The sequence below is a fragment of the Entelurus aequoreus genome, linkage group LG01, assembly GCF_033978785.1.
Source record: "Entelurus aequoreus isolate RoL-2023_Sb linkage group LG01, RoL_Eaeq_v1.1, whole genome shotgun sequence".
Lineage (NCBI taxonomy): Eukaryota > Metazoa > Chordata > Actinopteri > Syngnathiformes > Syngnathidae > Entelurus > Entelurus aequoreus.
In genome coordinates this window covers 89,465,463-89,488,165 of record NC_084731.1, presented here as the reverse complement: position 1 = coordinate 89,488,165, position 22,703 = coordinate 89,465,463, and the positions used below count along the sequence as shown (strand labels likewise).

General features: G+C 38.1%; 1 protein-coding gene across 6 annotated transcripts in view; it reads right to left on the bottom strand.

Annotated features, from left to right (window-relative positions):
* LOC133658691 (protein-tyrosine kinase 2-beta-like) overlaps positions 1-22,703 on the bottom strand; it is a 58,903-nt gene that overhangs the window by 23,855 nt on the left and 12,345 nt on the right. For all 6 annotated transcript variants that reach the window (XM_062061019.1, XM_062061014.1, XM_062061009.1 and 3 more), the window contains 12 exons: positions 19,523-19,594; positions 19,340-19,441; positions 17,300-17,417; positions 17,182-17,212; positions 12,563-12,588; positions 12,431-12,478; positions 12,247-12,341; positions 12,077-12,158; positions 10,576-10,676; positions 6,101-6,216; positions 5,925-6,025; positions 5,744-5,833 (listed from right to left, as the gene is read on the bottom strand). In XM_062061019.1, the coding sequence (XP_061917003.1) occupies positions 5,744-5,833; positions 5,925-6,025; positions 6,101-6,216; positions 10,576-10,676; positions 12,077-12,158; positions 12,247-12,341; positions 12,431-12,478; positions 12,563-12,588; positions 17,182-17,212; positions 17,300-17,417; positions 19,340-19,441; positions 19,523-19,594 (982 nt within the window). The remainder of the gene's footprint in view (positions 1-5,743; positions 5,834-5,924; positions 6,026-6,100; positions 6,217-10,575; positions 10,677-12,076; positions 12,159-12,246; positions 12,342-12,430; positions 12,479-12,562; positions 12,589-17,181; positions 17,213-17,299; positions 17,418-19,339; positions 19,442-19,522; positions 19,595-22,703) is intronic.

Genomic DNA, 22,703 nt, shown 5'->3' with positions numbered 1-22,703 from the left:
CATTACAAGGTAACTAAAAAAGATCTGACACACCTTTCAGAAGCAGTGCAATAACAACCAGAGGTGGGTGGAGAAGCCAAAAATTGTCCTCAAGTAATATTACCGTTGCTATAGAACAGGGGTATTCAACTGTTAGCCAAATCTGGCCCCTGAATGACAGCATACCGGCCCCGACCGAGTTCAGTTCAAAACTTGGGAGACAAACATTTCCGCAGCAAACTCCTAAAAACACTGGAGCAGAGGTGTCAAACTCAAATACAAAGTGGGCCAAAATGTAAAACTGAACAAAGCCGTGGGCCAAGGTTGAAGACATTAACCTTTTAATAGGGACCCAAACAAGTTTTGCATTGAATATTGAACAAGCAGGGCTTACATAACTTTATAGTGACATGCAAAATCGAGTTTCAAATGATAATAATAATAATTAAAAAATATCAATGGCATATCAAATAAAATTGAAATAAAAATTGAATGCCTCTTTTCTATTTGCAGCCTTCTGAGGTAAATATCAACATTAACTTTTTCCACAGGCTAATAATACATTTGAAAATAAAATAACAATAATGAATGAATCAAACATTCAAGCCTTGAAGTAGCAAGAGAAAGTGCATGGGGGATTGAGGTGGAGGGGGGGCGGGGTTTGGTGGTAGCGGGGGTGTATATTGTAGCGTCCCGGAAGAGTTAGTGCTGCAAGGGGTTCTGGGTATTTGTTCTGTTGTGTTTATGTTGTGTTACGGTGCGGTGCGGATGTTCTCCCGAAATGTGTTTGTCATTCTTGTTTGGTGTGGGTTCACAGTGTGGCGCATATTTGTAACAGTGTTAAAGTTGTTTATACGGTCACCCTCAGTGTGACCTGTATGGCTGTTGATCAAGTATGCGATGCATTCACTTGTGAGTGTGTAAAAGCTGCATATATTATGTGACTGGGCCGTTCGTATGGAGGAAAAGCGGACGTGACGACAGGTTGTAGAGAACGCTAAAGGCAGTGTCTTTAAAGCACGCCCCCAATATTGTTGTCCAGGTGGAAATCGGGAGAAAGTCGGGAGAATGGTTGCCCCGGGAGATTTTCGGGAGGGGCACTGAACTTCGGGAGTCTCCCGGGAAAATCGGGAGGGTTGGCAAGTATGAGTATTAGCGGTGATTGCGGTGTTACAGCGGCACCGCCGCTGTAAAATACCGGCGGGCCAGCTCTAATGTTAATTTGATATTGCCTCAAGGGCCAAATTTGGCCCGCGGGCCAGAGTTTGACACCCATGCACTAGAGTGTGGCTGTCATATGGAAGAATTTGGGCCGCTGTAAACACAGATCATTGCAATGACATAGAACACTGGGGTCCAAACTTGTGATTTACATACCCGAGGCGTTCCTCAAGGCACCCCCTTGCTTGTTTACTTCAGATGCAGTCGGTAGTCATTTGTTCAACTAAGTAGTGTTCCTCAAGGCTCCATTTTAGGACCTCTCCTTTTCACCATTTGGGCTATTTAACTGATGGCCCCAGAGTTCAGTTCGAAAAACTTGCAAGAGCCTAACATTTTTGCAGCAGATTTTTAAAATGCTGTCATAGAGACGATAGCTTTTTTGCAGAAGGTCCTTAAAAATAGATGAGCACTGCAGTAACACTGACAAAAAATGTCAACTGTAGAGGACGCTGGTTCTCCGGAATATACAAAATAACCTTAGCTTTCTGGAAATATGGCCCCCAAAACAATTTTGTTAAATATATCCCTGATCTAGTAGCTATTTTTTGCACTGCAACTGTAGTTGGTGGGTGTGTTTACATTCAGGTGTGTCTGAGAGATACACTACTAGGGCATATACAACAAACAATGCACATTTTACAGTCACACAGGACATTATAACAGAGCTAAGCTAAAACATAAAAACATCTACAACTTACGCAACATGTTTTCTCTAGTTGGAGGCGGAGTTCGTTTAGGCTGAATTGTGATTATTTCTACTGACACAGATGACAGCACATTATATAAATGTTTTTTTTCCCAAATTTTAAGGAAGCATTGACATTGCCTCGTCTCCTTTCGACCGGTTTGATCCATCTTTCCTCCTCACCATTGGCGGCGGAATTTTTTTTGTGGAAAAGCAGGATGGTTAGCTGAGAACCTGTATTGATTAATTGGGCGCCTGACGATCTCACCATTAAAAAAAAGTATACCATCCCTCTGCTAGATTCCACTTTCAGCTCCCTTCATCAGGCCAGATTTGTCCACGAAATTAGATCTCCGTAATGCTTGTCAATTAATTCGCATTCGGAGGGGGATGAATGGAAGACGAATGCACCTGCTGTTTTTCAGGGTCTTTTAAATTATGTCCTCCGTGATGATTCGTTTTTGTTTATCTAGTCAACGTCTTGATTATTTTTACGCACGTTAGAAGAACACACACAGCAAGATTGCCTGGTACTTAAAAGACTACTGTAAAACAGGCTCTTTGCCAAAGCGGAGAAGTATGCGATCCACACTTGCTCAGTGCCAATTTTAGGTTCTGTAGTCGAACAGGGACAACTTGGGCCACCCACATTAATAACATAGTAACAAAAATGAGCAGAAACATTTCAATCATAAGAACACGTGCCTATTTTTTTAACTAACACAACTACTAAGCAAGTTATGCAATCCCTTGTATTGTCACATCTTGACTACTGCCCAGTAATCTGGTCTAATGCATCTAAACAAGAACCAAATAAAATCCATCTTATCCAAAACAGAGCCGCGAGACAAGCTCTCCATTGCTCGTTTAGGACCGGCATTGAGATAATGCATAATGAATTGTCATGGATGAGAGTTGGTGAAAAACTAGCTTGTAGTTTGATTCTATTTTTTAAAAACATCTATACATACCATACATCTGTATTCTCAGCTGTTGCTTGCTAGTGACAGTCCCAACTATGGTACCAGGTTAGCCCTAAGAGGTGCTCTCACCCATCTTAAACCCAAAACTGATGTTTTGAAAAAAACTGTTATGTATAGGGAAATCACTTACTGGAATCGACTTCCACAATATCTGGTATGAATCACCAGCAGAGTGGGTTTTAAGAATAGACTGAGAGGAGAAGTATTGCGGAAAGAGACTATTCTAGATTGTACCCAATGTCAAGACTGGTTCATTTATCTTCTTTTGACTTATTTTTTCCTTAAAATAATCGTTTTTATGTTGATATTATCTTGATTTTGTATGTACTTTGTCATATTTTATTCATTATGGTACTTTTTTGTCACTTAGAATATTGTATGTCTTTGGCACACTAATGTGTATATTGTAGGCCATTGGTTCTTTGCTTTATCTTTTTGCAAATTTTTTAAAAATCTATTTTTATTTTGCCCTTTATCTTTGGTATGAACATTATTACGTAAACTCCAAGTTATTGTTTTTTTGTTTTTTGTTGTTGCGAATTTTGTATTACAAAATTCTATTGATCATGTTGTACTGCATTGTAATCTTTTTTTTTGTGATTGTGTGAGGTCTTTTGCCTGGACCCCAGGAAGAATAGTCTACACTGCGTTGTACCCTAATGGGGATCCTTAATAAACTAAACTAAACTAAACTTAAATGCTGGACTGGCCCACTGCCACGTCTAGAAAAACTCCTACAGAGGTTTTTGGGTTTCCCCAATTTTTATCGTCGTTTTATCCGCGATGATAGCTGTGAGGCGTTGATGTCACGTCATATTTTACAGTGTAGTTTGAGTGTGGTCATGTGACTGCCAGGCTCTGTTTCATTGGTGAAACGGAGTCAAACATATCTAGTACTTACAAGCAGTAATCAATAGATTATGAATAATCAGATTGTATAAATCAGTGGTCCCCAACCTTTTTGTAGCTGCGGACCGGGTGTTTTTTTTGTTTTTTTTTCATAAAGAAATACAATCATGTGTGCTTACGGACTGTATCCCTGCAGACTGTATTGATCTATATTGATATATAATGTATATATTGTGTTTTTTATGTTGATTTAATAAAAAATAAAAAAATAAATTAAGAAAAAAATTAAATTTCTTGTGCGGCCCGGTACCAATCGGTCGGACCGGTACCGGGCTGCGGCCCGGTGGTTGGGGACCACTGGTATAAATAATGTCGTGATTGGAATTAAACACAATGTAACATAGTAAAAGTAGAGTTTCCTTTTCAGAAAAATACTCAAGTAAAAGCATAAAGCATGTTGCTTTAAAACTACTACCGGTACTCCAAAAAGTAAATAGGGTAAATAAGTAACACGTTACTACCTACCTCGGGTAATAACACAGTACATACACCACTGAATTACGGTATGTAGGTGTACAAAATGATGTATCCACTGGGCTTTTGTGCTTATTAACAACATTCAGTCCAACACACATACAAAATACTTTTAGTCTAACACAGGGGTGTCAAACGTACGGCCCTAGGTCCGGATCAGGCCCGCGAACAGGTTTTATCCTGCCCGCAGGATGAGTTTGGCAAGTTTAAAAATGAACCTGAAATTTTTGAATGAAAGAAAAAGCTGTTCTAAATGTGTCCACTGGATGTCGCAATAGCAATTCTTTGTATCTTTGTAGATCAGGCCTGGGCAATTATTTTGACTCGGGGGCCAAATTTAGACAAAAACATGTGTCTGGGGGCCAGGATATCTATTTTTAGGAACACTAATACAAAACCTCACAATAATGTCTGATTGAATGCTAAAAACGTTATGACAGACCGCCTTAAAAAACGGAAGGGAATTGTACTTTTTTTTTACTGAATGAGACATGAAAATAAATAATGTGGGGTTTACAATATTAACTATGAACGATAAAACATTGACAACATATGAACGTCACACCCCCTCTCGATCAACATATTTTGCCATCAAGCGAAACGCAACAAAAACATCAACGCAAAAGGTAAAAAAACAAAACACCTACAATTTGATATATCATTAAGCTTTAGAACTTTGTTGTAAAAATCTCCTTCCGCGTCTGTCCCTGACACCCGCATTTCAGGCTGGCCCCTCTGGAAACACTTTGTGGAAACGCTCCCCACCCACACTGCTTGGTGCCTCGTCACTTACATGACCATAGTAACTAATTAGATTACCACAGTAACTAGTATATCATGCAAAAGCGCAGATTCCAACCATTGAAATACTTTGTATGGTTCAAGACTTACGGTCATTAGAAAACATCACTGCACATCATAATGGCAGCTACAGTTTCCATCTTAAAGATGTAAAAAAAATATTTGGGAATGTCCGGTGGGCCAGATTGAAAAGCTTAACGGGCCGCATGTGGCTCCCGGGCCTTAATTTGCCCAGGTCTGTTGTAGATTATGCTACATATGTACAAAATAAACCACATGATGTTAGGACATCAGTCGAGGAAAATGATCAAACTACATAAATAACATACTGTAATTTTATTTATTTTGATATATTGAAAATTAACACCAATGAGTTGACTGATGAACATTATCACATAATTTATTCAGAAAATATAAATAAGAACAAATAAAGATGGAATCCCATTAACTGCAACATGCAAGTGTAAAAAAAAAAACAACATTATGATTTGTACAATTTCAGAATGTGCTTGTTCCATTTTTAAACAAAGAAAGCAATCTTAAGTTGTCTTTACTTTTAAGTTATCGTGCCGTGATTTTACCAGTCCGGTCCACTTGGGAGTAGATTTTTCTCCATGTGGCCCCCGAGCTAAAATGAGTTTGACACCCCTGGTCTAACACTAAAGTGCAGATATACGAGGGTGTCTCTCACCAAACATCCACACATCGCTCGCCGAAGTAAACCGCCGGAAGTTGATGGATTCCGGTGCCATCCACTTGATCGGCATACGTGAAACCGATGCTGCATGATGAAGGAGAGCATTTCAAGAGATGATACGATGACACTTGGGATTCTTGTTTGTTAGCGTGTGTGTGTTTGCCTGTGTGTGTACCTTTGTAGTAATCTTGGTCATCAATGTACCGAGATAGACCAAAGTCACCGAGCTTGACGCAGTCAGGAGACGCCACCAGGATGTTTCTCACTGCAATGTCTCTACACGAACGTAAGAGAATGTAGAATTGAGCCTGGAGAGTCCACTTCTGGAGGTGAAAGGTCATCTGCTCATACCTGTGCACCATGCTGAGGCCGTCGAGGTAAGCTAAGGCTTTGCAGATTTGCAGAGAGTACAGAATTAAAGTCGCTGTTGTCAGGATGCACTTCTGCTCCATCAGATATTTCCCCAGCTGACGGCACACAAACACACACACACGCACGCACACACACACAACTTATTGCATTACTCAGTCAATAATCAACTAATAACTATAGTTAACTAAAAACTTTAATCAGATTAATCACAGTTCACAATTTAATTCATCATGATCTAATTGAAATGAAAATTCTAATCAAGCTAAAGCATACCACACAACATAATAATGTGATAATAATAATGACAATAATAATAATAATGTGATACTACTACTGCTACTACTATTACTACTAGGGATGTCCGATAATGGCTTTTTGCCGATATCCGATATTCCGATATTGTCCAACTCTTTAATTACCGATACCGATATCAACCGATACCGATATCAACCGATATATGCAGTCGTGGAATTAACACATTATTATGCCTAATTTGGACAACCATGTACGGTGAAGATAAGGTACTTTTTAAAAAAATAATAAAATAAGATAACTAAATTAAAAACATTTTCTTGAATAAAAAAGAAAGTAAAACAATATAAAAACAGTTACATAGAAACTAGTAATTAATGAAAATGAGTCAAATTAACTGTTAAAGGTTAGTACTATTAGTGGACCAGCAGCACGCACAATCATGTGTGCTTACGGACTGTATCCCTTGCAGACTGTATTGATATATATTGATATATAATGTAGGAACCAGAATATTGATAACAGAAAGAAATGGGGGGAGGGAGGTTTTTTGGGTTGGTGCACTAATTGTAAGTGTATCTTGTGTTTTTTATGTTGATTTAATAAAAAAAATAATAATTAAAAAAAACAAAAAACGATACAGATAATAAAAAAAAAACGATACCGATAATTTCCGATATTACATTTTAACGCATTTATCGGCCGATAATATCGGCAGGCCGATATTATCGGACATCCCTAATTACTACTAACAACTACTAATACTACTACTACTACTACTAATGTCTCTTGGCTCTTGCATGTCTGTCTGTTTGTTGGAACCGAGCACTGCTAATGATATGTTAATGTCCGGATCAAATTTTAAATAGAGCGTCTGTTGGGACACTACACTATGTCTCTGTCCGCCGTCATAACAGAGAGGCGCGGCCTGCCAGGATGTGCCTTTGTTAAAGGCCTACTGAAACCCACTACTACCGACCACGCAGTCTGATAGTTTATATATCAATGATGAAATCTTAACATTGCAACACATGCCAATACGGCCGGGTTAGTTTACTAAAGTGCAATTTTAAATTTCCCGCAAAATATCTGCTGAAAACATCTTGGTATGATGACGCTGCGGATGTGACGTCACGAGTTAGACAAGACATTTTAGTCCAGCACCACGGCCGGCCTAAAGTCGTCAGTTTTCATCGCAAAATTCCACGTGATTCTGGACATCTGTGTTGGCGAATCTGTTGCAATTTGTTCATTGCATTATGGAGAAAGAAGCTGAGCAAGCAAAGAAGAAAGTTGTCGGTGCGAAGCGGAGTATTTTGCGAGGGAAGTCAGCAACACAACACAGCCGGTGTTTCATTGTTTACATTCCCGAAAGATGCAGTCAAGATCGAAGAACTCGGACAACAGAGACTCTTACCAGGAGGACTTTGACTTCGATACACAGACGCCTGTAGAGAACTGGGACAACACAGACTCTTACCAGGATTACTTTGATTTGGATACAAAGACGCAGACGCGGTACCGTGAGTACGCAGCTGCGCTTCCAAACATTTGATCGCTTGCCCGTACGTGCGTGTCACGTACGTAACTTTGGGTAAATATATAAGCTTTATGAACCTTGGGTTAGGTGAACGGTCCTTTGGGCTGAGTGATTGTGTGTGTTGTGCAGGTGTTTGAATTGTATTGGCGGGTTATATGGACGGGAGCTAGTATACTAGCTCCTAGCTCCTAGCTATAGCTAGGAGCTAGGAGCTAGCATAACAAACACCTAGGTGTTTTTATGCGGGATTAATTTGTGGCATATTAAATATAAGCCTGGTTGTGTTGTGGCTAATAGAGTATATATATGTCTTCTGTTTATTTACTGTTGTAGTCATTCCCAGCTGAATATCAGGTCCCACCCGCCTCTCACAGCATTTTCCCTATCTGAATCGCTTCCACTCCCCACTAGTCCTTCACTTGCACTTTCCTCATCCACAAATCTTTCATCCTCGCTCAAATTAATGGGGAAATCGTCGCTTTCTCGGTCCGAATCGCTCTCACTTCTGGCCGCCATCACTGTAAACAATAGGGAACTTTGCGGAAATGTTCAACTGACTACGTCACGCTACTTCCGGTAGGGGCAGATACCAAAAGTTGCAATCTTTATCGTCGTTGTTCTCTACTAAATCCTTTCAGCAAAAATATGGCAATATCGCGAAATGATCAAGTATGACACATAGAATAGATCTGCTATCCCCGTTTAAATAAAAAAAATTCATTTCAGTAGGCCTTTAATTATGTTAAAAATGTCAATGTAATTAATTTAATTAAGTAGCTACCCATCCATTTTCCACCGCTTGTTCCTTCCGGGGTCGCGGGGGGTGCTGGAGCCTATCTGCCATTAACGCATATTTTTTTGACAGACCTACTAATGACTGTTATAAAGAAACCAAAATATTTGAAGGTCACAGACAGAGAATTGTCTATGTGGTAGTCTAAATGGTTTTCTCGACATAAAATACTAGTTTCCGTGAAAGACATGTGTCATTGTTAACTTGTTAAACCACACTGAACTACTGTGTAGTTGCATAGTATTAACACGTGCACACAGGGACTTCAAAATAAAAGCATGGAAGTATCAACCTGGATTTGCGCTTGTAAGAAATCGTTATCGTCATTGTAGTAAAGACATAACAAAATTGTCCCAGAAGCTCCATTAGATCAGTGACGATTAGGGGTGTGAATCTTTGGGCACCTAACAATTCAATCTGATTTTAGATTTCTGGGGTGACAATTGGATTCAGAATCGATTCTGGATTCAACGTGATTCTAAAATTAACCAATTCAATGTATTATTTGGCATAATAATTATAATGAAACTTTTTCTAAACAGGTCACAGGTAGAAAAGCTCCTTCTGGTTGTATGCAGATGGCCTAAAAACATAATTGGCTTTTGATTATTGTGAATCGATTTATAATTGGGATGGATAAGAACCACAATTTGGATGGATTTTTATGCACCCCTATTAACGATGAGGCAAAATGACGGCATAATTTTATTGCCGTAGACGCACTCCACACACGTGCCCTGGGATCGGTAGGTTGTGAGTTCAAACCCCGGCTGAGTCATACCAAAGACTATAAAAATGGTACCCATTACCTCCCTGCTTGGCACTCAGCATCAAGGGTTGGAATTGGGGGTTAAATCACCAAAAATGATTCCCGGGCGCGGCCACTGCTGCTATCCACTGCTGCTACCCACTGCTCCCCTCACCTCCCAGGGGGTGATCAAGGGTGATGGGTCAAATGCAGAGAATAATTTTGCCACACCTAGTGTGTGTGTGACAATCATTGGTACTTTAACTTTAAACTTTTAAAGGTGGCCAACATGGCTCAGCAACTCTTCTTCCCTCTTGGGCTGGCTCTAACAAGTAGGCAAACACCACTGCCCCCTGTGGCCCAAACAGTGAATCACAGCTTTGATCCAACAATATCAAATGAAAAAAGAAGAATCCCAATAAAAATATGCACACATGAAAACGACGGCAAAAACCTATCCTACGTTCAAACAAACTTTCTGGCCAAAGTGACAAGAAAAGGTGCAAGCGATTGTTAGTTTTGGTTTCAATTTCAGCTAAGTCAACGTCGGTCAGCCTATCAGAGGAGATAGATAGATAGTACTTTATTGATTCCTTCAGGAGAGTTCCCTCAGGAAAATTAAATAGCGGTTTCCACAGTATTGTGACGCATTAACAAGCTTTATGGATCATACCAAAGCTATAACTAAAGATACAGTATAAGTAGATACGTCACGCTTCATTAAGTTGCGTGCGTACAGAAAGCCTAAGATAGTCAAGCAAAATGCCATAAGGAACCAAAACCAAAACAAGGACAACAAAAATGCTAGCATTTTGTGCTGCTTTCGGTTACAAAATACATCGTACAGTGGAAACAAAGACACTAGGAATAATCTTTTTTAATATAATGTTATAATGTTTTCGTAATGACAACAAGGGCAATTGCATGAACATCTATTGAGAAACAACCAAGTCATGATTTATTTATAACATACAACGCATTGTAGTGCATTGCTTAAATGGAATAGTGCTAAGATGGCCGCTACATCAGCATGCTGTTCACTATTGCTGCTATATTGTGCTACCTATTTATATCTATGGTTCATACATTTCAACGACAGCTTCGGCAACTTCAGTACAAACCTCTCCATGTTCATAGAGCTCCATGACGATCCATATCGGGTTGTTGTCAATGACTCCAATCAGACGCACGATGTGGGGGTGGTCTAGATTTTTCATTAATTCTGAAATGACATGTCATCCATTTGTTAATTTTCAGGGTCGCGGGTGAGCTCGAGTCTATCCCAACTGACTAATTATGGACACCCCGTCAGCTACAAAGCACATACTGTATTGACAAACCACCATTCACACTCATATTCACATCTATTGACAGAGTCAATGTTTTTGGACACTGGAGTCACCGGAATTATTGTTTTGCAGTGTGGAATGTTAGAAAAGGCTTGATCAAGTAAAATCACTCAAACAGAGAACAATGTTATGTATAAAAAACATTAAACTATTAATTAATTAACCGTCTGAAATGATGCGGTCTTTAAGTAATTGTTTTGTTTTGGCAACACCGTCAGCAGTGGCCACAATAATTCATTAGGTTGCGCCCATGACGCAGTAAATGTTATGATGCAAACGCGTTTGTTACTGGATACTTTATAATACGTTTCTGCCTTGGAGACTCTGAATTTGTAAGTGATATGCAACTATAATTACTTGATAATTGTTTGTATTGTCAAATATGGTGTCTTAGACAGTCCTTCTCAATTAGTGGCGTGGGGCCCCCCTGTGGGGGTACGGTGCAATGCCAGGCAGGGGGGTGCCTGTGACCAATATGCTTTTTTATGCCATAGGAGAATATGTCAAAGGATATGTAGCGCATTGCTTCACTGTGACTACGGTGTTGTTTACTTTAATGTTAATAAGGATACAATGTATTGCAGAGGTGTACTTATAACAATTTTATAGACAAATTATACTCTTTATAGTCGTGGTGAGTGTGGTGGGCCCGACATTTTTTTTTTCCTAGGGGCGTTATAACAGAAAATAATTGAGAAGCACTGAATTAAGGACACTTATTACATATGTACAGTTTGTGTGCTTAGCTGTTGTGTAGCTACTCGCTGCTAGCTACTAGTACATATCGCCCTATATCCTACCATGTTTACCTTTTGTAAATAACTTGACTAAAATACAAGAAATTATATTTATATATAATATTATATATTATATTATAAGAAGTCTTAATTTCCCCTCGGGGATTATTGAATGTGAGTGTGAATGTTGTCTGTCTATCTGTGTTGGCCCTGTGATGAGGTGGCGACTTGTCCAGGGTGTACCCCGCCTTCCGCCCGAATGCAGCTGAGATAGGCTCCAGCATCCCCCCGCGACCCCAAAAGGGACAAGCGGTAGAAAATGGATGGATGGATGGATGGATTATTAAAGTATTTCTGATTCTGATTCTGGAAAAAAAAACAACCCTGTGTGCTTATTGGAGGATATGTAGCTGTTTAACTGTCAAACTTTTGTTACTTGTATCAGAAACTTTAGATTTCAAGCTTATACAACACGATATTTGGGATATCAATATCAATATCATATCAATAGAACATTCAAACGAAAAGCAACTCACCGGCTTCACTAAGAAACTTCTCCTTCACGCCTGGTGAGCAGTCCTTGCATGTTTTGATGGCCACTTGGATCCTTTCCCCTGTCTGTAAACACAACACACAGTCACTATAATGATTTTATAAATAACAGGGCATGTAGTTCTGTACAGTTCTATCATGCTAATTAACTCACCGGGCTTTTATAAACACCGTCATGAACCTCTCCAAAGAAGCCCTCACCAAGGATGCGACCCACGATGACATCAGCTCTGGATATCCTATGCTTCTCTGAGTGGACAAACAAAAAGATATTAAAAACATTTGTTAAATAATCTTACAGTTTTCTGATTGTCAAGCATGATTGGGATTTGATTCACCGCACGGCATCAGTATGTCCTCGGAAATCTCAGCGTAAATGTCGGAACCTGATGAGACAAAACATTTTCAAAATGTCCTACGATTCATTTTTGTTTATTAGTCTGCAAGTTGTGTATTAAAGTCAGCCAAACCTCTTTTGTGTGGGGAGGAATCATCGCTGGAAGAGATTAAACAGCCTTGCTTAGGTGTCAAAGAAAAACAGGTACAGTACAAATAATAATACTCACTTTCATGTGGTAACGACACAAAATTAGCACTTATTATTTTGTCTAAAAATTATATCTTTAGTGGGTGGACTTGCAGATTTACCATGATTTTGTTTTTATTACATTGAATGAATGCAGTATATATATATATATATATATATATATATATATATATATATATATATATATATATATATATATATAGCAGTGACTCTCAAATTGTGGTACACGGGCTCCATCTAGTGGTACGCCAAATAATCACTTAATTACATATTCAAACAGTGTTACTGTTCAAAATATGTGTGTTCAAACTTATAAATAAATACTCTGCCTTGTTTTATGAATATTTAGGCCTACTACACTACTGTACTTTAATGTTGGTCATTATGGTGGCACATGGAGAGATGTTTTTTCTGAGGTGGTACTTGGTGAAAAAAGTTTGAGAACCACTGATTATATATATATATATATATATATATATATATATATATATATATATATATATATATATATATATATATATATATATATATATATATATATATATATATATATATATATATATATATTAGGGCTGCAACTAACGATTAATTTGATAATCGATTAATCTGTCGATTATTACTTCGATTAATCGATTAATAATCGGATAAAAGAGACAAACTACATTTCTATCCTTTCCAGCATTTTATTTTAAAAAAACAGCATACTGGCACCATACTTATTTTGATTATTGTTTTTCGGCTGTTTGTAAATGTTGCAGTTTATAAATAAAGATTTATTTTAAAAAAAATAAAAAAATTAAAAAAAAAAATTAAATTTTTTTTTTTTAAATTTAAATTTTTTTTTTAAAGCCTCTGCGCATGCGCATAACATAGATCCAACGAATCGATGACTAAATTTATCGGCAACTATTTTTATAATCGGTTTTAATCGATTTAATCGATTAGTTGTTGCAGCCCTAATATAGATATATATACACACACACACACACACACACACACACACACACACACACACACACACACACACACACACACACACACACACACACACACACACACACTCACACACATAGGTGCATCTCAATAGATTATGATATATGTGAAAGGCTAATACAAAAAGTGAAACTTTTGTATGCTATACATTCACTTAGATTTTCACAATAGATTGTCACATTTCTTAATCATTTTGATGATATTTGGCTTATAACTAATAAAAACCCCAAATTCAGTGGAGGAGAACGGGTTTGGTTATCACACTTTTTACTCTTGTGTGAATTGCTCATTATCCAAACATCACTCAAGATAAATAAGGTGTTGTCTTGAAATGTTTATCCCTCTTATTTACCAACTACCAAACGGTGACCAAACCAAGCCCATCACGGGGATGGCTGTCACACAGTACCGGGTTGGTTGTCACACAGTACCGGGTTGGTTGTCACACAGTACCGGGTTGGTTGTCACAATGTTTTTTTAATGGGAACATTTTTCTTCTCCCAAAGGCAAGAAGGCAGAACTAAATGTGAGCGTTGAATTGCATTAAGTTGACAAATACAACACCTTATGCACTTTTACGGAAAAAAAAATTACGAGTTAACTCATGTGCTTAATCTCAAAGAATCGTCGCATTAATCATCTATATACCCAGAATAATCATGCAATTTATTTTGACTGCACATTCTCCTTTACTTAGACTGTGGATGGTGACTTGAAATGTGGCGCTGGTTACGATACGGTCAAAATTTCACTTGGAATACACCCTGACTGGACTTTAGATAAAACTGCAAATAAATGTAGTGCATTCAAGTCAATAAATTCTAACAATAAAATTGCAACTCTGTCAAAATATTATGCTCAAATTTTTAAGTAAATTTAAATTATGTGATTAATCATGATGAATCCGAATTCAAAATGGTTTTATTTAACAATTATATTTAATATTTTGGCCACTGTAACATTACACACTTTTAGATATTAAGACTGTGTTTGAATATAGGAAAATAAAACACTGTACTTTAAGTGATTTTTTGGCATACTACTAGATCAGTGGTTCTTAACCTGGGTTCGATCGAACCCTAGGGGTTCGGTGAGTTGGGCTCAGGGGTTCGGCGGAGGTCAAGACACACCCGACTCATCGTGTAAATAAAAACTTCTCCCTATGTGCGTATTACGGATACGGCAACAGCAGAAGTCAGACTGATTTGCAGGTGTGTAATTTGTTGTGAGTTTATGCACTGTGTTGGTTTTGTTGTTTGAACAAGGTGATGTTCATGCACGGTTCATTTTATGCACCAGTAAAAAAACATGGTAACACTTTAGTATGGGGAACATATTCACCATTAATAAGTTGCTTATTAACATGCAAATTAGTAACATATTGGCTCTTAACTAGTTTAGTTTAGTTTAGTTTAGTTTATTAAGGATCCCCATTAGTCTACACCGCAGTGGAGACTATGCTTCCTGGGGTCCAGACAAAAAACATCACACAATCATAAAACAAAAGATTAAAATGCAGTACAACATGATCAAATAATAAAATGTTGTAATACAAAAATAGCAACAACAAAGAACCAAAAAAAGTAATGATAACTTTGAGTTTACATAATAATGTTCATACCAAAGATAAAAAGAGCAATATAAATTTTTTTTTTTTTTTTTGCAAAAATAAAACAAAGAACCAATGGCCTAAAATATACACATTGGTGTACCAAAGACAAACAATAAGTGACGAAAAAGTACCATCCATCAATTTTCTACTGCTTGTCCCATAATCAATAAAGTCATAACTAGTCATTATTAAGTACTTATTAATGCCTTATTCGGCATGGCCTTATTATAACCCTAACCCTCTAACCCTGGCCCTAACCCTAACCAAATAACTCTAAATTAAGTCTTTGTTACTTAGAATATGTCCCCCTAGTGTCCAAAAAACACTAAATTAAGTCTTTGTTACTTAGAACAGTGGTTCTCAAATGGGGGTACGCGTACCCCTGGGGGTACTTGAAGGTATGCCAAGGGGTACGTGAGATTTTTTTTAAATATTCTAAAAATAGCAACAATTCAAAAATCCTTTGTAAATATATTTATTGAATAATACTTCAACAAAATATGAATGTAAGTTCACAAACTGAACATCAAATCAAGTAGGCTATTCCATTCATTACCATAAACCCAGAGTTTCCCCCATGTCATGATGGTTTGACCCTCACTAAAATGTCTGTCAAAAAGAACTGTGAAAAGAAATGCAACAATGCAATATTCAGCGTTGACAGCTCGATTTTTTGTGGACATGTTCCATAAATATTGATGTTAAAGATTTCTTTTTTTGTGAAGAAATGTTTAGGATTAAGTTCATGAATCTAGATGGATCTCTATTACAATCCCCAAAGAGGGCACTTTAAGTTGATGATTACTTCCATGTGTAGAAATCTTTATTTATAATTGAATCACTTGTTTATTTTTCAACAAGTTTTTAGTTATTTGTATATCTTTTTTTTCCAAATAGTTCAAGAAAGACCACTACAAATGAGCAATATTTTGCACTGTTATACAATTTAACAAATCAGAAACTGATGACATAGTGCTGTATTTTACTTCTGTATCTCTTTTTTTCAACCAAAAATGCTTTGCTCTGATTAGGGGGTACTTGAATTAAAAACATGTTCACAGGGGGTACATCACTGAAAAAAGGTTGAGAACCACTGACTTAGAATATGTTCCCCATACTAAAGTGTCACCAAAAACATATAACTTTGTCTTGAATTTGAAAAAAAACCCAACATTTTACTTTTCACTAAAGAAGAGTTCGGTGAATTCGCATATAAAACTGGTGGGATTCTGTACCTCCAACAAGGTTAAGAACCACTGTACTAGATCTAGCCCGCATATCACTAGTAGTACATGTACCACAGTTTGAGGATCCCTGCTCTTGGTATATGTGACAACCAACCCCCAGAAAACTGCAATAACCAACCCAAACTGGAATTTCATGCCAGCATCAAGGCTAACAACCGTCTAAAAACTAGTTATTTTACTAAAACCATTTCAAACTATAGCTTTCTCTTCCCATTTTTAAGGGTGACAGTTGTTTACCTACAATTTGATATGAAAATCAGAAAAAAATCTCACCTCAAGTTAAGTCATCTTACCCTAGAAGACTATGTAGGTGAGCGTTGATCCAACTTCCATTACTGTAATTTCCATACCATAACAAGGTAGAAAATGGATTGATGGATGGAATTTAAAAGCCAACGCCCTCTGGTGGCGAGTTATAATTAGTGCGTCATACAACCCGTGTGACAACCAAACCCCTTCCCCGAATCTCGTATAGTTTGAAAAAAGTCCTGAACCTTTGATTGCTCTTTTCTCTGACTTGAACGCCTGAAATCAAATGATTTGCGTTCCGATTCATTAAGATGCGCCTGAATACACAGTGATCTTTTCTAAAGTTATTAAAATTAGTTCAAAAGTAAACAAAAAAAGATCACATTCATTCCAATACTTGTCAAGAGTTGGCATTATAAAACGTTTCAAATATAAACTCACAGTTTTGGAATTTGAGGTAGTTCCTTTCTCCCTGTAAGAATAAATGATGAGCGAAATTAGCATGCTTATCTCATATAACAATATCAATTGCCTTTTCCAATTTTGGAGTATACTGTACTTTTGCCAGGTCTGCTAATGAGTGAACCCTCAGAGACGCCCTCCAGCCGGCAGTATCCATCAATCAGGTCAGCCATGTTTCCTGCGATAGCCACAGATGCCGTGCTCACCGAGAGTGGCTGCAGGAATAAATCGGGTATATATGTCAGACACATTAAAACAAAAATTTCCAAAAGCCTCTCAATTATAAACAAAGCAAAACTATACCTCAATGAAAATGCACTCCGTACTCTATACTGCACCTTGGTACTGCCATACCTTACATACTGTGTTGAAGTATGGGGGAATACTTACCAAAACACAATTCATCCTCTGATCATATTACAGAAAAGAGCAGTGCGGATCATTCACAACGTTGGTTATTTAGAACATACTCATAATCTGTTTATGCAATCAAAGTTGCTCAAATTTGATGACCCTGTTAAATATAATACATTAATAATCTTATATAAAGCTTTTAACAAATTATTGCCACCTAATCTACAACGTTTTTTTATAAGACGAGTGCAAGCTCATAACTTGAGAGGCTTTGGGTATTTCTTATTGCCGAGAGCTCAAACCACTCGTAAACGTTTTTGTGTGTCTGTATGCGGAGTAAAACTATGGAACAAACTGGACTTACAACACAAGCAATGCCAAACTATTAATCGATTTACACTATTATACAAACATGGGGTCTGGTTCAAATATAGTGATGAGGGTCTTTAATTTGACCTGCTGCTATACTCTGTCTCAAAGTGTTAACATGTGCTCAATGTTTCCTTACCATTATTGCTATGTTGTCTATTACCATTATTGCTATGATGTCTATTACCATTGTTGGTATATTCATTATTCCTACATTGTTGATACAAATGATTGTTACAGTGTAATTGTTATGCCCGTTTGATTGTGGACTATTACTGACACCTTGTGGCGATGGGAAATGCTGCGCGTCATTAGTTTGGGCACTTCCGGTTTACGACGTTAGTCCAGTTCATAAACAATGAGAAGTAGACGAGTTGTGTTAGCTCTTACAAGTCTTGGAAAAGATAAGTCTGTAAGTAAACTGTCTAACTTGTTTATATAACTCAATATGAAGGTGGAAAGTGGCTAAATTTGATAGTAAGATGTGTATTGAAAAACGATTTTTGTGCACTAATTTAATGGATGTTTGAGGACTTAAAATGGCTGCCGGTCACATATTTCCACCATCGAAATAGTTTCAACACTCAGCAGTATTTGTTTGGTGATAATGCTGTATATTTGTGTAAAGCTAATGTTTACATATTGTGTATTACATTTCAGTATGTTAATTGAATCATATACTGTAGCTTATACATTGTCATTGTGTGTATTTCAGTTTTACAAAATAATAAAAAATAAAAGTCCAGTGCAAGACAAAGCAAGATCAACAACAATAAAGAGCCTAAATGAATTCATCTGCTTTGGAACTTTATTAGAATGTCCTGGATTGGTTGTTAGCTGTCTGCCAAGCTGTACAACCTCAACACATATAGTGAGGGCAGAACAGTAATAATTATTGTTACCGGTGGTAATGCAACATCTGTATTATAATCCTTGAACAAAGTGAGAGTGAAACTCATGTGAATAATCACTGAATGGAGAACTGGGGGTGGGATTAAATTAGTTATCTTCTTCCCACTCCCTTTCAGGCAAAACTGGACAATAATGCACTATATTAATTTATATTATTATGTTTTGTCAACTTGTACGTCTTTGTCATTGCCTGAAATAAATAAATAAATAAATGAAAAAATGAAAAAAAAATTGTGTTGAATTGCAGAGTACTTCTGAAAATTGTAATTTAAAAATTGCACTTGTACAAGGATCACATAAAAGGGCTATTTGCAGCGGTAAGGCTGCTCCCTAGAGGGTGTTTGAACAAGCTGCAAACAGGGTAACCTATACCCTCTTCCTGCTTCTACCGTTAACGCCAACGTTTAGAAAGGATTGATGATGATTTTTTATGATATTTTAAAATGTCTTAAAAGAGAAAGATTAAAAGAAAATAAATAGTGTGTCAAGTCCCTTAAGTTACCTGCTTGGTTCCCTTTATGTGAACGTTGAGCAGAGCTCGGCCATCAATCTCAGTAGAGCAGGAGATGCTGCTCACCTGAGAGAACTTGGCCAGACGGCTGGGCTGGGGAATAATACATTGTCTTTATTTCACCGAGAAGCCATTTCAAAGCTGAAATGGACTTTTGAAAGTGAGTGACCTTACTGTGGAGTTGTCAGTTTGCTGACTGATACCCTCAGGGCCGATGACGAGCTCTACTGTGACACTCCAACCGTGCTTGAGGGAAACACAGGCAAGCAGGCTTAAACAAACACACGCCCACACTCGAGGAAAAAAGCACTTCATGCGTGTCAGAATGTGGCGGAGAGCGCCCACAAACTATCGCAAGTAGAACATTGTGGTGGGAGATGTTGTTTCCTACCATGAGCTGGTGGTAAAAGTTTGACACGACATGAAGTACAATTACAGTGTCTAATAGTTCATGAACTGCAGGCTAAATTCAAATATAATAACAATAAACAGAATGAAGTGGCACTTCATTTAATTATGCATGTATTCCCTGCCATCCTTTAACTCAGGTGGTGTCCAAAGTGAGGCCCGGGAGCCATTTGCTGCCCTCGGCTTGTTCTTTATTGGCCTATGGCACAAAATACTGTATGTATTGGCCCATCTTAGGGAACTTTATTTCATTTTTAAATGATAAATGGGTTATACTTGTATAGTGCTTTTCTACCTTTTTTTTAAGGAACTCAAAGCGCTTTGACACTATTTCCACATTCACCCATTCACACACTGATGGCGGGAGCTGCCATGCAAGGCGCTAACCAGGACCCATCAGGAGCAAGGGTGAAGTGTCTTGCTCAAGGACACAAAGGATGTGACTAGGATGGTAGAAGGTGGGGATTGAACCAGGAACCCTCAGGTTGCTGGCACAGTCACTCTCCCAACAGCGCCACGCCGTCCCCGTTTTGTAAACGGTACCTAAGCCAAAGTTGACTCATTTGAGTAACAGGACTGAAACTAACAGGAGTGATTTTTAGCGAACAAGCAGAATACATAATTCAACAAAAAATAAAATTAAGTAAAAATGGACAAATAACATCACAACAAGAATTTAGGCAGCAGGACTCGCTGAAATCTCACCCAACATACAGAAAATAAATAGGTGAACTTACTTTGGCCTTTTTTTTTATTTTTTATGTACTGAAACGGATAAGGAGTAAGACAAATATGTTAAAAATACAGAATTTCTGATGGATTTGAATGATCATATTTCACTGTTCCATCCATCCAGTGATGAAAATTGTTTTAATTCATCTTTTAAATTGTACTTATTAAATATGCTATCAGCACCATGTGCAGGACACTTTGCTTAATAATGTGATTTTTTATTATTTTCTGGCTCCTCTCGATGTGGACGAGCAGCCGCTTTACTTTGAGCTCCTACCGGATGACAGAGCTTCTCACCCTATCTCTAAGGGAGAGCCCCGCCACCCGGCGGAGGAAACTCATTTCGGCCGCTTGTACCCGTGATCTTGTCCCTTCGGTCATAACCCAAAGCTCATGACCATAGGTGAGGATGGGAACTTAGATCGACCGGTAAATTGAGAGCTTTGCCTTCCGGCTCAGCTCCTTCTTCACCACAACGGATCGATACAGCGTCCGCATTACTGAATACGCCGCACCGATCCACTCTTCCCTCACTCGTGAACAAGACTCCGAGGTATTTGAACTCCTCGACTTGGGGCAGGGTCTCCTCCCCAACACGGAGATGGCACTCCACCCTTTTCCGGGCGAGAACCATGGACTCTGACTTGGAGGTGCTGAGTCTCATCCCAGTCGCTTCACACTCGGCTGCGAACCGATCCAGTGAGAGCTGAAGATCCTGGCCAGATGAAGCCATCAGGACCACATCATCTGCAAAAAGCAGAGACCTAATCCTGCAGCCACCAAACCGGATCCCCTCAACGCCTTGACTGCGCCTAGAAATTCTGTCCATAAAAGTTATGAACAGAATCGGGGACAAAGGGCAGCCTTGGCGGAGTCCAACCCTCACTGGAAACGTGTCCGACTTACTGCCGGCAATGCGGACCAAGCTCTGACACTGATCATACAGGGAGCGGACCACCACAATCAGACAGTCCGATACCCCATACTCTCTGAGCACTCCCCACAGGACTTCCCGAGGGACCCGGTCGAATGCCTTCTCAAGTCCACAAAGCACATGTAGACTGGTTGGGCAAACTCCCATGCATCCACCAGGACCCTGCCGAGAGTATAGAGCTAAATAATATAATTTGTCTATAAAATTGTTATAATAACACCTCTGCATAACATTGTATCTTCAATAGCATTAAAGAAAATAACAAAATATATACATATACTGTAAATCAACTTTCAGCCAAGAATAACTGTATTACCATATTGTTTTAGTCTGTAACAGAAAATGATTTGCCTCAAATTAAAAAAACATTTTTTTAAATGTAATAAACTCAATGAATATCATTAAATTCAAACAGATCAGCAACTTTAACCTAAAAAACAAAAATAAATAATAAAACAAGGGATCAATAAAGTACTATTAATCTTATTTGATGATATTAAACAAAAACAAGAAAAATAGAGCAAAAAGGTATAATGTAAAAAGAAAAATATGAAATGTTGATACTAATATTAGACTTATACATTTCTAAATATCAAAATGGCTCCAGCGTCCTTTGATTTTTTGGTATGTGAAGTGGCGTTAGAAGTTTGGACACCCCTGCTTTAGCTGAATAAAACTACCGGTAGATATGAAACATTGCTAACAGGGCTGCCCCTCCCTATACTGCAGTGGTCCCCAACCTTTTTGTAGCTGCGGACCGGTCAACGCTTGAAAATTTGTCCCACGGACCGAGGGGGAGGGTGAAATAAAATAAAAAAATAAAGTTGTTTTTTTTGTTTTTTTTTCATAAAGAAATACAATCATGTGTGCTTACGGACTGTATCCCTGCAGACTGTATTGATCTATATTGATATATAATGTATATATTGTGTTTTTTATGTTGATTTAATTTTTTTAAAAAAACAAAAACTTTTTATTTTTTTTATTTTTTTTATTTCTTGTGCGGCCCGGCACCAATCGGTACCGGTCCGCGGCCCGGTGGTTGGGGACCACTGCTATACTGTATGTGGATCATGCGCCATGGTTCGTGGTAGTGCCCCGTTTTGCATGAATAAGCACATGTTAAATGTCAATTAATGAATGACATGGCGCTTCATATGACATTTTACCGCAAAATTATTCCTAGCCCCTTCCTGCTTGGTCACTGATAAGAATATAATGACAAAATTTCCCTGCAACTCAAATTGACCCTGCGCTGGTAATCAGTCTTACTGCGATCAA